General features: G+C 39.0%; 1 protein-coding gene across 1 annotated transcript in view; it reads left to right on the top strand.

The window, feature by feature from the left end:
- Positions 1-14,822, top strand: part of PRTG (protogenin) — a gene marked incomplete at both ends in the record, with an annotated part of 78,705 nt that extends 63,883 nt beyond the window's left edge. The window contains 9 exons of the mRNA XM_082769481.1: positions 3,052-3,147; positions 3,572-3,758; positions 5,228-5,355; positions 6,110-6,280; positions 9,810-9,992; positions 11,173-11,293; positions 12,231-12,396; positions 13,297-13,401; positions 14,433-14,822. Of these exons, the coding sequence (XP_082625607.1) occupies positions 3,052-3,147; positions 3,572-3,758; positions 5,228-5,355; positions 6,110-6,280; positions 9,810-9,992; positions 11,173-11,293; positions 12,231-12,396; positions 13,297-13,401; positions 14,433-14,822 (1,547 nt within the window). The remainder of the gene's footprint in view (positions 1-3,051; positions 3,148-3,571; positions 3,759-5,227; positions 5,356-6,109; positions 6,281-9,809; positions 9,993-11,172; positions 11,294-12,230; positions 12,397-13,296; positions 13,402-14,432) is intronic.
- Between the last annotated feature and the right edge of the window lie 827 nt (positions 14,823-15,649).

Raw genomic sequence — 15,649 nt, 5'->3', positions numbered from 1 at the left:
AAACAGGTTCTTCTATATGAAGATAATTTTTTGAAACTTCTTGCAAGAATTTTTGAAACTTCTTACAAGAGTAAGATGAATGGTATTCAATGTTGTGCAGAATTAAGTAAAATACATTGGATCAAAAAAGTGCTTTCCTTAGACGTGAATTATTATTATTTTTTTCCTGTGGGAGTTAGATTTGCCTCTTCCACATCACATTCTTTTTCTCCCCAATCAAGCATTAATGAGGAATTCAAGTTTAAAAAAAAAAAAAAAAAAAAAAAAAAAAGCAATGAGGATAAACAGTCCTCACAGGCTCCTCATTCAGCTCAGCAGGGCACTAGACCTTAGCTATTCTTTATTTCACAGTGAAGATGATCAGTTCTGGGTGACCACTTTCAAAGGGCATGGAGTTTTTGAAGGTGCTCAGCAGGATGATAAATTGTCATGTTTGTCATCATGTGTCTTGTGGAAATGCAGCAGGGGCCTCTTCTGCAGGAACTTGTAAAGAAAAAGATGCAGACTGTGACACTGGGCTGGTTGGGTGCCACCTGTTTGTGTGGAATTAGGTCAAAGGTCTGCTAAATAGTACTTGAATTCAAGTTTACTTTAAGAATGGATGAGAAAATCAAGTATAACAATCTCCAAAACATACTCCTAAAGAGATCTTGAAGATCACACACACAAGATGTTTTGATGGCCTCAGTTTTTAATCTTGCCTTTGTTTTCAAAGACTGCAGTTCTGTACTAAATACACGTATTCCTACCACAGGTTAAGTAGGAAGTCTGGGGAGGTGGATCCTTTTGCTTTTCTGAGACACACATTGTAATTCACATCAGAAAGTCATCGTAACTTGATTTGGATGTGTGAAAGTCGCTTGGTACTTCTGAAGTGTAGTAGTTATCTTTTTGGTTGGGCTCAGTGTTTTGAAATGTCCCTTCCCTTCAGATGAGTTGGTTTTTTTTTTTTTTTTTTTTTTTTTTTTTTTTTGTTTGTTTGTTTGACTTCTAAGAGATTGTAATGATTTATATATATAATATCGTGCTATCCTTCTGAATTTTCCATGTTAAAGTTCCGTATTTCCACTTACGTTGTGCTTAACATTATTCTTGGTGTTTGCATCTATCTCCTTTTGTCTGATTGTGATTTTGCTGACTAGTAACAACTGACTTCATCTGTTGTTAAAGTAACATTGTAAAGTGAAAAAATGTTTAAAAACTCATTTTCCAACATTTTACAATTTATATTGTTTTCTCACGACACTGAGGTCTGCCTGGAAAACGGGAATGGGCTTTTCTTGCCTATTCTAACATTAATGCTAAATATGTCAAAGAAATAACTGAAATCCAATTTTAAGAGCTCATTTTGCTCTACACCTAGATGTAGATTTTGGTAAAATAGTCTTAAAAATAAACCTAGATGTAAACTGTATCTAGTGGTATTGCATTAAGGCTGATGTTAGTAACTAAATCACAAAATTTCAAAATAAGCATGAAAACATTTTTACAAAATGCATTTTTATGAAGCAACTGTGCCTTATCTATGGAAGAACAAAATCCAGCTTTGTTGAGTTTGTATTGCTTATGCAGAGACTGCAGAGGGCGCTAAGGATCTGATATAAGCCAAAGTCCAGTTTGTGGGTAGGAAATGTCAGGGAAATGGGTTCCTGTTTATTTCAGGAGAAAGGCCATGTCAAATCTTGGCTAAAATGAGAAAGAGGAGAGCTTATTTTGAAAAGAGATAACATGGTATTTAGTGCAAGGAAAAAATCAAGTATAACACAGCCATATGACATCGGCCTAGACCTTCTTAAAACATTAATAGAAAGTAGTAGATTTGTTAGCTGTTGCAGTGGAAGAGGAAAATTATGTGTACATCAGTGCTGCTATGTAGTTTAGCTGAGCCCGTAAGAGCTCATATATGCTACCGCTTTGCAAATCATCCATTGTATGGGTGGGATTTGTTACAAATATCAAGAGAGAAGGCTGCAGAGAAGCTTGCTTTAGCACTGCAGCCATCCTGGTGGTTTGTACTCCATGCCATCTTCATTTCTGAAATGCTTAAGGACCCCCCCCCCTTTTTTTTTTTTTTTTTTAACTTATTTCCCAGTAGTAATTTTTTCTCTTGGACCAAGGCCAGTGTATCACTAACAAAACTGAGGGAAGCAGCAAACTGCAATATGAGAACCCACAGGCATGGCCAGAGTAGCAGCAAGACATTTAGATGTAGAGCTTAGGGATATGGTTTAGTGGGGACTGCTAGCGTTAGGTCAGAGGTTGGACTCGATGATCTTGAGGTCTCTTCCAACCTAGAAATTCTGTGATTCTGTGAAACTGTAATATGAGGACCCAAAGACATGGCCAGAGAAAGGGAAGCAGGGAGACCCTTCAAGCTAGGAGCAGTGACCCTCTAAGAATGCCAGAATCAGCTTTCAGGAAAACATATGGAAGCGGTAGTTTTAAGTCAAAGGTGTTATTAACAATGACTGTTGTTTCACGGTATTATATATCCTCTAGGAAGCTTGAACCAAAACATTTCCCATTTCTGTGCTGGATCCTGTCTTTCTGCATTTGCCTTACTTGCCCTGCTTCATTCCAGCCTGTTTATCCAGAAAAAAAATGTTGATTTCTATGGATCTCATGCTGTTTTTTCAACAGATCTCTGTTACAGACTGAAAGCACTTTTACTTATGCTGAATGAAACTATTAAAAAAATCTAGCTCTATAGCTGTGAATGTGTGAGTTTTTTTCAAATAGAAATGTGATATTTATCCCACTCCCCTCCCACTGATATCTGTTCCAAAAAAAATTATTTCAGTCTACTGGAAGCAAGACTGGGAGATGTAACTGATTCCAGTGCAGCCTAGGCAAAGATTCGCAGAAGTTCATAGGACTGGAGGAGAAAAGGCAGTCTTCCAAATATCTAACCCTTTTATTGGTCTGCTGACAATAGCAGACAAGTTTTGAATTGAATTTGCAGAACACTCAAGTTATCTCGCTGCCTGTAGAAGTCTGAAAATCCTTATTTTTTTTGTCTTGATTCTAATTATTCATTTTCTCTTTGTGCAGATCCTAGAAGAAAGTACCACGTAAGGCTGCTGGCATATAACAATATGGAAGAAGGTTATCAGGCAGACCAAACAGTCAGCACTCCAGGATGTGTCTGTAAGTGTTGTAGATGTATTAAGAGTTTAGTTCCAGGATTCCAGCAGCTCTTTTTAATCTATAAATAAACACTTAATTCAATGTAAAATAGAGAACCAGAAAGGTTGTATGTGTGACAAATACTGTTCTAGTCAGAGACAGTCTCTTGTTTTAATAAGTTGCAGCTGAGGAAACAAGATAGCTACCAAACACATTTTCCTTCCCTGTTGGATTGTCTGTGTCATCTAACCAGTGACGTGTCATATATCTTATCAGTTCAATGTCTTGAACCAGATTCCTGGGTCTGAATGCCAGGTAATACTGAGTGGGAGCAGATATGAACCTAAACCTATGGGTTCAGACCTGTCTCTTAACCTTAGCAGTATCTGTGTATGCTTCATTAAATAATGTATGCTGCTGTTTTTTGTTTTTTTTTTTTTTAAAGCTGTCCGTGATCGCATGGTGCCACCACCCCCGCCCCCTCACCATCTCTATGCCAAAGCTAACACTTCATCTTCTATCTACCTTCACTGGGGAAAGCCTGCCTTCACATCTGCACAGGTCATTAATTACACCATCCGTTGCAACCCAGTGGGACTGCAGAATGCATCTCTGGTTCTCTACCTTCAAACGTAAGTGCAGTGCTCTTGCATCTTCATTTCCCATTTCTAGATCCAGTTTCCAATTTTTCTGTCCTCTTTTAATTCACTTTAAGAGGGATAAAAGTTGTTGCAGTCAAAAAGCTGTGTGTTTTATCCAGTGGCTGCTAGTTGGCTGCTTTTTCTTTGGTTGTATAAGATGTGTTTGTAGAACACCTGAGTTCTCTTCCTGACGTCCTGGTGTTTGATCTCTGGACAAGCTCTTGAATTTTTAACAGGTTTATTAGCTAAGCTGAATTTAATGTTAAACTCATTCTTTGGTTCTTCAACCAAGCAAAAACTATAAACTATTTTGTAGTTAGCTTCTCTGGTCAAAAATGGGACTTGGTACAGTGTCTGATTTTAACATTGGAGGCAAAAAATCTTGAGTTTTGAGGGGTTGAGTGTGTCCTTGTGGGAATGCCATGTTCCTATGTGGCATCCTGCCAGGAGAAAGCTAAGTAGACCTATAGCTTGCTATTCAGAGAAGCAACATGTGAGCCACAGAACAGTAGGACAGGGAAGAAATCCTGCCTGAGCTCAACGTTCAACTCTGTGCCCTGGTCATATGAAAGCAGAAGACTTTGCTCTATTGTGACTGTGTACAGTGGGGGCCATGGTGCTGTTGAGGGAATCCATATGTGTGTAGCTCTCTCAATATTTGGGCTTACTCAGGTCTTCTAAAGAGAAGAAACGCTGTGTTAAAAGATAGCTTCCATCCTGACATTGATTGTTTTCTCTTCAAAGAACACATCACCTGCTGTAGGAGTCAACACGTAGACCCAGTACAATCACCATGTACAATCCCTGGCATATATTATGGAGCATAGCAGTGAATACTGCTTTTTGTGATAAGATGAAAGTATTGCACGTATTGGTGACTGACTGCACTATGGAAAATGAAAACACTAAATGAGACTTAAGTAGGGAAGATTTGTATTCCACAGAGATCCCCTAAACGTGGGGGTGATAGAAGGCCATCAATGGAAGGAGGAATTTCATGCATAGCCTGTATATTGTGAACTGAGAACAGAACCAAGAATAACTGATGGAGCCAACAGCAAGTGCCTTTTCAGCAGTGGCTGTAGTTTGTGTTACTCCAGTTTAAAGCATAGTGTCGTATGGATGAACATGGGAAGAGCTGAGTTTGGGATACCCGCTGGCAGTCTGGGCCATGATGTTCTTGGACTTGCTTATGCATCAGCTGTCCAACTAAGCTCTGTAAAAACCTGAGCTCAAATCAACTGATATCAAACATAGTGTGCTCCAGGGAGCTCCAGGGTTAGTAGAATTACCATTTTAGGTAGACAGTGCAGATGGCTCACGTGTCTGGACTTGAACTGGTTTGTTCTGTGTTGAACTGACAGCAGCAATCTACTCACCATGGCTAAGAGATATAATTTGAGTTCTGGATCTTCAAGTCAACATCTGCTGTTATGTTTCCTTTTTCTTCATCTGTACAGGTCAGAGACTCACATGTTAGTTCAAGGTCTTGAACCAAAAACCATGTATGAATTTGCAGTTCGTTTGCATGTGGACCAGCTCTCTAGTCCCTGGAGTCCAGTTGTCTATCATACTACCCTTCCGGAAGGTAAGGGCACTAGGCGAAGACTACAGTGTTCTGAAAAAAAACTTGTAAGCCAAATAACCTGAGAAATTGCTTATTAATTTGGAGCTGTCTGCAGGAGAGATAAAGACTTTCCTCTAATGTACAGATAATGCTCTTCTCAGTGGAAGACAGAAAAACGCTCTAAAGAAGATGCGTTTTTTGGAACTGTGAAATTTTTTTTCAAAATCTACATAAAACCATCAACCATTTTAAAATAAAATGTGATACTAGCAACCACTGAAATAACTTGAATAAAAAAGAATGTTTATAGGAGAGGCACAGTTAATTCACAGGTATTATGAAAATGTATTTTAAAATCCAACAGTTTTAGAAACTGTAAGACAATTACGTATATACCTTCCTTTCTACTACCCTAGCTGCTGGTTTGTTTCTCTGTCAGCTTGGTCAGTGAAAAATCAAAAGCTTCAGTTTCACATTCTTAGCATAGCAATATTTGATGTTTGGGATGTACCTCTTCACAGGGAATCTTTATTTATTTATTTATTAAAATTTTGGCTTTGAAGGAAAAAATACAGAACTTGCTTTTACAAAATCTGAGCTATTAACCAGATCAGAGTTAACACAAGAGTTTCTGTTGAAGAGCAGTGAATATGATTTGTTTATGTTACCTGGGATGTAGCAATAGCCATTGATTCTAGACAGCAGTTTGTTTTTGAGCAGTTTAATTACATGCAAATTACGTTAGCCTAATAGTATTGTGTTACTGTTCTCACAGCACCATCTGGCCCTCCAGTAGGAGTGAAGGTGACTTTGATAGAGGATGATACTGCTTTGGTTTCCTGGAAGCCACCTGATGGTCCTGAAACAGTTGTTACACGATATACTATCCTCTATGCATCCAGGAAGTCTTGGATTGCTGGGGAATGGCAAGTGTTGCACAGAGAAGGTAAACTAAAATCATAAATGTATGAACTGGACAAACAGTGATGCTACTTGTAAGATGCTTCATTATTTTCAGCTCCCTTGAACTACAGCAAGAAAGAAATTCATATAAATGTTCACATGAAAGTCACAATTAGTTTAGAATTACTCCCATCTGATGAAAACATATTAAAAACCAATTAATACCTCAGAAGGTGAGGGGAGAGGGGTTGTCTATGTTGCTTTGGAGCTCAGAGTGTGCATGTGAACCAAAATGTCTCATAAATGCAATTACATCCATCATAGTTCTGGATAACAATGATTGTGATGGTTTTATTTTGTGAATGTGCGCTTTCAAATCTGAAGTCTCCAAGATGCCTTGCTCTTCAGAAATAAATTTACAAATGTGGCTGTGTGTTTCTATGTTTCTTTTGATCACTGCCAGTCCAGTTAGCTCAGTTTGACTTGAAGAACTTTACCCTACTCCCAGTAAATAGCTGTGCAAATTGATTTTAACTCTCTGGCTGTCTTTGACGGCTGAATCCCAGCTAGCTAATCTAACAGTATGTCAGGTATGGTAATGTGAACTGCAGTCATATCTTTGGGGTTACACGTAGACATAGTCTACGTTTTCATAGGTGCTTTCCAGAATAATACTATGATTTAAAGAGCTGCATTACGAATAGATTTATATTATAGCCAGGAAAACAAAGCAAAATACATTTATTCTTATGTTGGTATTCAAAATAGACAGAGGCAGTTCAGAATAGATAATGTTCCAATAATGTATTGTACTAAAGCAAGAACCTCAGTGTTACAGAGTAAAGTCGTGCTGAGCAGCTTAATTAAGAAGATTGCCTAGGAAGACTTATATTTCATCGTTCTGTTGTTGTTTTGTGGCTGAAAGCTTATTTGCCAGCAGAGAGTGATGCCTTAAATCTTCTCTATAGGAAAATACACAATACATAATGGCTTTAGAAGTGCACTCAAAGAGGACGATTCTTTTTTTCCAATTTCAGTGAGACAGAACTGTCTGTTAAAAATTGGTGGTTGACCCTTGTGCTGCTCCTACAGAGAAGATAAAGGACTGATAGCCACTTGGAAAGGTGGCAGTCCCACTTTGTCTTTGCTGAAGCAGAATAGTATTTTTTTTAAGGCTGACCTCTGACAGAAATTGTCAGCAGAAGAACACACAGCAGAAGAACAGCAGTGAAATGACTCTCAATCTTAAGCAAAATTTATGAAAAATTATCTGGTCTTTGAAATATCCAAGAGCTGTAACTATAGGGGATTGAGTCCTTTCCCCCACCAAAAAAAAAAGTTTCAAAGAAACAGTAATATAGAGTTGTTACAAACTGTTCAAGGAAACAGAAAAGTTTTCATATTAAAGGACCAATCCAATATTAATTTTAATTTACTAAAATGCAGCAGATTTAATTTTAAATTCACAGAGAGCTTTTATTTGAAGAATAAATGTAATTTTAGGGATAATATACTGCATATGTTATGTGCAGCAAAGCAGTTGAGTTGCTGTTCCAGGTATATCCTTCAGCTCAGCCATGACTGTGCAACTGAACAGCATCTCAGAATTTTTTTTTACCATAGCTAGTTGAAATTAGGGGATGGCAGTAACAATAAACACAGGCACGTATTCCTGTACTGGAAGTGTTGGATGGGATGAGCAAATGGAAAGCTATAAATCTGTGTTACTGTGTCCATCAATGTTAGTCACGAATTTCGTAGTTGGATAGATATATTTGTGTTTGAGGTGTGGCAGGGAATTCAGGACAATCTGTAATACTCCTACTTAAAGTACAGATGAGAAAATGTGAAAGAAAATGAGTATGTAGAAGAAAGATTGGGCAAATACTGGGCCAGTCCCTTGCCAGTCCTTTCATAGGTAATTTCAGGCAGGAGCAAGGTTAGACTTTTTTTTTTTTTAAATGCATTTATTCTGACAAGATCAGCTAACCCTGTACAATAAAGAGGATTCTTTTGTTTTGACACCAAGCTTCTACAGAAGATTTATGAAATAAACCTATAAAAGTCCTAACATTGGTTTTAGTTTATGCATGAAAACATCTGCCAACCCACCAAGTTAAAAAACAAAAACCCAACACTTTAATTTACCTGAGTTTGCATTAGCCGTGGCAGATTTAGGATGTAACTGCAGTCTGTTGCTGGTTTGTGGTGTGAGCTAGCTTCCAGCCACCTCCCCCCTCTTCTCTAGCTCCCTTCAAGTGGCTCAGAAGCTCCAGCCCTTCCACACTTGCGGTGCAGTAAATCAGTACAAAGTGCTTACTTGCTTTAGCTTTGCAACAGATTTGCAAGGGGCTGGTGGGAAAGAGCCTCTAATATCGAAACCTGACCTTCCGCCCTTGCTGGTGCTAAATATTACAGCTCCTTTGGTTACAGATACCTCACATTTTACTTCAAATGCTTTCAGCTAATGGGTGTTTTTTATGGAAGAGCTGAAATAGCTTTTGAAGTAGCTTCTCTTTTGCCAGATGTATAATCTTTTCTGTCAACAAAACAACCTTATATTTCATACGCTCCCATGATGCTATAAATTCTGACTTCTGAAACTGATTTGAAAGGCTGAAATTTAGACTTACGCCTGAGAAAGTGAATGGAATTTGTGACAGAGAGCAGGGGATAGATTTGGTCCTGTAACTGCCATTATTTTGGGAAAGGAAAGCAATGTATTTCTATGGTAGGAAGAAACGGGCATTTTAGAAAGCAATTCGAATTTTAAGCAGCAGTCTGCAGTTCCCGGACCTGCAAAACTGTCATTGATTTTGATAGGAGTTTTGCCTGTCTAAGGATGATGCAAGTGAATCCTATTTATGTTCTTAATGTATTTCTCCTGCCTTCAGGGATTTTAGGAAAAGAATCCTTAACATGTGAGAGATGCTTTATGTAATATTTTTGTAGCACAGCTTAGATGAACAGTAATCAAGGAAGCCTCCACACCTCTAAATAAGGTTTAATTTTATTTTAAAAGCATCATATAATGTACATTTCAAATCTGTCCTGTTCGTTTTACCAAATAGACCTGAAATGCGATAAGCCAAACCTGAATGATGTTGTTATGACATTTTTAATTCACATTCATGATACGGTGCCATTCCCACAGAGCGTCTAGGAGGCACGCAAATACTAGGGATGTCTCATGTTCTGCTTTCTGCAGCTGAAAGTCTGGGTAACAATTGGAGCATTGCTCACAGATAGAATCACAACGTTAACACGGTCAGGCACCGAAATGAAGCTAGTGCTAGACTGAGGATTAGTGTGCTCTGTATTGTAGCCAATACTTGACTCTTGTTTTTGAACTGTATTGGCACTTCACACTGTGCTGTGTTCAAGCAGTACGGAGAGAAAGACAGGAGTGTTCTACACCCTGTATATGCAGGCTGGAACATGTAAAAGTGATCACAGTCCTCGGACCAGACTGGGAGGTGGCACTGGAAAGAAAGCACACGTGCCAGTGTCTAAATCTCAGTCTGTTTCCAGAGACTTTGTCTAACTGCAACTGTATATTCATCTTTTCCTAGGAGCAATGACTATGGCTTTGCTGGAAAACCTCGTGGCAGGGAATGTCTACTTGGTGAAAATAGCAGCCTCCAATGAAGTGGGAGAAGGACCCTTCTCAAATGTGGTGGAACTTGCTGTACTGCCAAAGGAGACATCAGAGTCTAATCAGAGGCCTAAACGCTTGGATTCAGGAGATTCCACAAGTCAGTAGCAGTATTTTGATTAGTGCTGTCACAAGTACCAGAAAAAAAAAAAAGATCCCTATTTGTTTTAACTGGTAACTGCTTTCTGGATAAACCATATTCCACATGAGGCAGTCCTAACAGTATCGCTTCTTTTTTTTTTTATTTTTTTTTTTAGTGCAACCATTTTGGAATTTCTGTCTCAGTGCAACTCAGAACTATTTTAATTCTTTTGCTCAGAAGTTGGAAGTTTGCTTTTCAACTGGGAATACATGACTATTGTGAATTGTACTATCTTGGCAGCCCCTCTGCTAAGACGTTTCCTATTAGTCCTTTATTTGGCTTAAGATACCAGTAGCACTGGGTCAGTTAGAACCAGACATCCCAGCAGAGATGAGATGGCATCTCAAATAAATCTGTTGAAATTTGGTGGCTCCTAGAATTCCAGCAACCCAAATCAACCTGTTAGTCAGTGATATATCACCGTATGTTTTCACCAAAGAATTCAGCCCCACCTGCAGCTCTTTAGGGAAAAATACGCTTTACCTTGGGGAAACCAAGGTGACTTCAGTGTTTTTTCCATGTAAGAATGGAAGAACAAATTGTCTGTCACAGAAAGGGATTTATCTTGGTGACTTCTCACAGATTTTAAAGTCGTTTGGGGAGACCAGAGATAGTAATTATTCAGGTGTATGAACCTTTTAACCTTTCCCTGCTGCTGCACGCTGAATTGTGATTCATGCAGGGATTTATCTTGTTCAGGTTTTCTCCGCTCCTGGACTCCAGCTGTATTTCAGGCCAAATAACTGAAGTTGTGCCCTCAGAATTAGGTTAACAGGCATTTGATGTAACGAAGAAAAACTCTCCTAGGAGACAGCAGCTGGAATTCTCCAAGCCTTTTCCCTTTGTTATTTAGTAGCACCCTGTAAGGAGTGGGTTAGAGCAGGCTCCTCTGCTCTATGTTGTGTGTCACTGAAAAGGCTGTAGTGTGGGGCTGTCCCTTTTTCCCCTCCCATGCTATGGCTGCATATGGTCCTCCATTTGTGCTAGAAGTTTTATTTTCAAAAGTGTCAAAATGTATGACAGAGAAGGTCCAGAAATCTCATTAAAAGGAAGCATTTGTCTGTGTGATTGTGACTGTAACCCTATTCAGGTAACTCTTCTTATTTTCTGAGCCTTTAATTGTTCTTTTTTGCTATAGCTTATTCTGACTATTACCATCTGGACCAGAAATCAATGACTGGCATTGTTGTTGGAGTTTGCATAGCCTTGACCTGCATCCTTATCTGCATCCTGATCTTAATTTATCGCAGTAAAGCCAGGTATGTTTTTGTTCACCAAGAGTGAGATCTTTCCCAACACTGTTTCTGTATGAGCACAAGTCACCTGGGACATGTGTTCTTCTCTGATAGTGCTAAGTTCTTTGAAGTGCTTTGTCTCTTCACCTGTTTCAGCCAGAAATGGAAGCAAAGTTCCTAGTTTTGTTGGCTCTTCCTACTCTACCTGAACCCCTTCTACAATGAAAAGAGGAAAGAACCTACAGAGGGGGTCAGCAGTGCTTTGACAACTAAGCATGAGGCATGTTTCCAAACAAAAAAGCCCTTTGAGTCAGATGAACATACTGCTTTATATCATCTCTTCCTCCTGCTTAGCCCTGCAGTCTGCCCAGCCCTGGTTTACAAGGCTTTAAACCTTTGATGTTGCTGGACAAGAGGAACTCTGACATGAAGCAGTTCTATGATACAATTTCTTTGCACTAGTGCAAGCCACTGTCTGTCTTCCTTGTCATCAGCTGCTATGAGGCCCAGCCTGGCCCTAGTGACTCTGCCCATAACTTTGGGATCTGAACAAATATAAGTTACTAAAAATAAATACATTTTTAAAGCTGTCTGGAAGTATATTTTAGTAACAGGCTTTTTTAGCACACATGCAGGAGAAAATATGGATTGGGAGACAGTCTCTGTGTAGCATAGTAGAAAGGTCCTAATATCATTAGTGGTTACTTCCTTCAAGTATTATTAGTAATCATGAGGAATTCTTGCCTGCACATATGCTTGTAGCCTACTGCACATGATTAACTGGAAGCGGATGTTATTTTTATGACAAGCAATAATACACGTTTCATGAGAATTATATAATAAAATATAGATGCTAAAAATATACTAATATTACTTGATTAATAATAGCCTTGAAGTTTATACTTGATTCAATGTATTTTCTTCCTGTGGGTCAATTTTATTTCTGCTTAACATTGTGTAGAAAAACATCTGCCCCTAAACCTGTGCAGCAAAGTACTGACCAGCTGTCACATACCAGCATCTCATTAGCCAGCGCTAATGAGGCAGAGAAGAGTATTGAAGGAATCGCAGAGAATGCAGAATCCTTGTTGCCAATGATAGTGGGAAACAGCTTCATCGATGCTAAGGTACTGTGAGCTTTACTCACTCCCAAAACAGAAATCTTTCTTTAGAATTCATTGTTACAACATCTGAATCCCTATCAAAATTAAAATATGTACAATGCAAATTCACAGCAGTTTTGTTTAATGGACAAACACAAGTGTGGCAATCCAGGAACAAATTTTCAAGACTCATTTTTAAAGTTCAGCTAGAGATTTGATTTAATACACACTACTCTGTAGATTGCCAATTTTGGCAATTCTATTCTAAGAGCAGGAGATAGCCAAGAGAGTCCTTGTCAAGCACCTAGTTTAGTCAGTGCAATGCACAGTCTAGTCAAGTGTGGCACTAGAGCAAGTAATAAAGAAAATATCTTTCTTTATCTTTACTGGTAAGACAATGTTACATTTTAAAAACTCATATTTAGTCAAATTATAGACCAATCTAGATGGCAGGATGTGTCAGTAGATGCGTAGAACCTTTTAGTATGACAAAAACACATTGGACATATTTTCACAGATAGACATCCTGATTTATGGCATGTTCTGTACATACTGCAAACTTGCATTGTACTATTCCTTCAGGACATATGGAAGAGCTGGAAAAATATGGAAATGGACCTCAGTACAGGCACTATGTCACATTCCAAAGGGTGGAACAGGAGCAGTGATTGGAACTGTTTGCTCTGGGTTTGTGGTATTGCACCTGTTAGGTCTGGCCTGTGGGCTTGCCAGATTTCGTGGAAATGGTCTTGACTAGTCTCAAGCAGTAGATGAATACCTGACCATAAAAAACTAACTGAGCGCTAAACCTCATTTGTCTTTCTTTTCAGTATGGAGCCAATGGTTGGAATAGAAAAAAATATTTTCAAATATCTTGGAAATGTAGTGTGTTAAAATCTCTCTCTCTCTCTCTTTCTATTGTAGGGGGGGTCTGATCTAATTATTAACAGCTATGGGCCTGTCACAAAAGCCAACTGCAAGAAGAGGTGGCTGTTCTTCCAGGATACTAAGAAGGTGAAGGCTGAGGAGGTAATTGGCATAGTGGGCAGAGGTGCACAATCTCTGCTGTAATACCATGTTTGCAAAGGAAGATATTTAGTTTTCTATGTATGGGAAAATGTAATTAGTAGCTTAAGTTTTAATGGAATAATATCAGTTTTGTTAGGGTTGATAGTATTCTACATTGTAGCATAGTCATATGGAATTTTAATTTTCTGTCCCAAGTTGTCAAATATTTTAACTCTTTACAATTAACTGATAACTTTCTTGCCTGTGCCCTTTATCTGTGAGCAAACAGATTTCTGTGCATACCGTCTACAGTACATTTGCAGAGACATTGTGTACATATAAACACAAATTAAATATAAACATCTAAGAATCCCTTGCTACCCTGATAGCTAACACCTTATGTTTGCTGAAGAGAAACCAAAAGAGGGAAGTGAAATGATTTATCCAAAGTATTGAAGAAATTTAGAATCTGAGCTAAGACTGTCATGCTTTTGAAATTGTTGCTCTGCCTGTAATTTCTGTTTGGATTCAATCCAAAACTGAAACGTTAAACCGAATCCTGAACCCTGTAGTACAAATTCACATCTATGGGGCATCTGACTGGTGTTTATTGAACACTAACTTATATTGTGCTCTTGGTATGTTTAAGGAATAGGAAAGCTTGAGCAGCTGTTTATTTTTGATGCCTTTATGGGAAAAATACTTGCTACCACCCAAGGAGTAATGCTTAAAGAATATGCATGAAGAGATGGGAGACAGCTCTATCAAGTATATTGTTAAAATACCATTAAGGTCTCTTTAGTGAAATCATTATTGATTAGCCATGCTTGGCAAGAGGGGATTGCTTCGTCTAGTATGGAAGAGAAAAGTATGCACAAGGCTTGAGATTGATTCTTCTTAACCTGCTGTAGGAAAGCCCAGGCTGTTACTCTAAGCCAATGCTGTTGTAAGCACTCTGGCGGAATAGGAGATTGGAAGTGCAGTAAAAAATTCAAACTATAGCTCAGCTTTTCAGAGGCTGAACAACCTTTTCCTCTCTGCTTTTTATATAGCCTCAGAGAAGATTTGTCCAGGCAGTGTGTCTGTATCAGCCAAGTACCACTGTGCTGATCAGTGAGGATGACTCCCCCAGCTCTCCTGGCCAGCAGTCTAATTTCCAGGTGCCATTCAGTATTGCTGCCGACACAGAGCATTCAGCCAACAGCGAAGGAAGTCACGAGACTGGTGACTCTGGAAGATTTTCTCATGAGTCCAATGATGAGATACACCTCTCCTCCGTGGCAAGTGCCACCCCTCCTGCTACCAGTCATTTTGTAAGCAGTGACTTGGGTACGAACATGATGAGCCCTGCCATCAGCAACTGCAAAGAATCTCCTCTGCCGTTTACTACTGACCAGACTGCTACCTCACCTCTTCAGATACACTCTGCAGTGCAAAACTGACATCCTTAGGACCACACCAGACATTCTTGCAGTGTATGTCTGTTCGAAGGACAATGAACAGGAAGCCAAAGTTTTATTGTGGAAAGCCTGACAAACCCAGCAGGTGATCCCAAGTTTCTGTTGAATGTTTTATATTTGTTTATTTTAACTCACTCATTTTGAATGTTCAGTGGTCAACAAATGTGAAAGGACAGTGAAGATTTCTGACTAAAGTTAAGAATATGTCACTGGAGCAAAGGGAAGGCTTTAGGCCCTTTTGCTGACTATCTACCTCAGTTTGCCGAGAGGTGAACTCTGAATGACAACTGCTTTACCTCGTTTGTGTTCTAGTTGGTCTCAGCTATGGAACTGACGATACTTCCTAGTAGTGTTGTTTTATTTTGGGTTTCTTTTTTTTTCAGTTGTGTGTAGAATGAGTGTGTGTGTGTGTGCGTGTGCGCTCAGTGATCAGGGAGTTGTATAGGTAGATGAACAAGATTGTTTAGCTGAAGCTCTGTCTTTGAAAAGAAGGAAATCTCAGAGTATAAAGTGTAATGATTTAATGTGGTTGACCTAAAGGATGTTGAAAACTGAGAAAACTGGAGTTGGTGCTTCCACATGAAACAGCCACATGAAATCTTTTGTACCTCTTGATTTCTCATAGCCCCAGTAAGCCTAGGACAGTGCCTTTCCCCTAGAAACTTGTGTCAGCAACCGCTGACCGGATGAATGCTATATCCTTAGGGCTCTGGGGCATGTTGGGTTCCCTACAGAGACAAATACTGACCATTTATTGACAGTTGGTGCTAAAAAGCATGGCAAGATGAGGAAGTATTCAGCATTAACAA

Source organism: Aythya marila, assembly GCF_965140915.1.
Source record: "Aythya marila genome assembly, chromosome: 11".
NCBI classification, from domain to species: domain Eukaryota; kingdom Metazoa; phylum Chordata; class Aves; order Anseriformes; family Anatidae; genus Aythya; species Aythya marila.
Note: the sequence above shows the minus strand (reverse complement) of the source record. Positions and strands in the feature narration are given on the sequence as shown.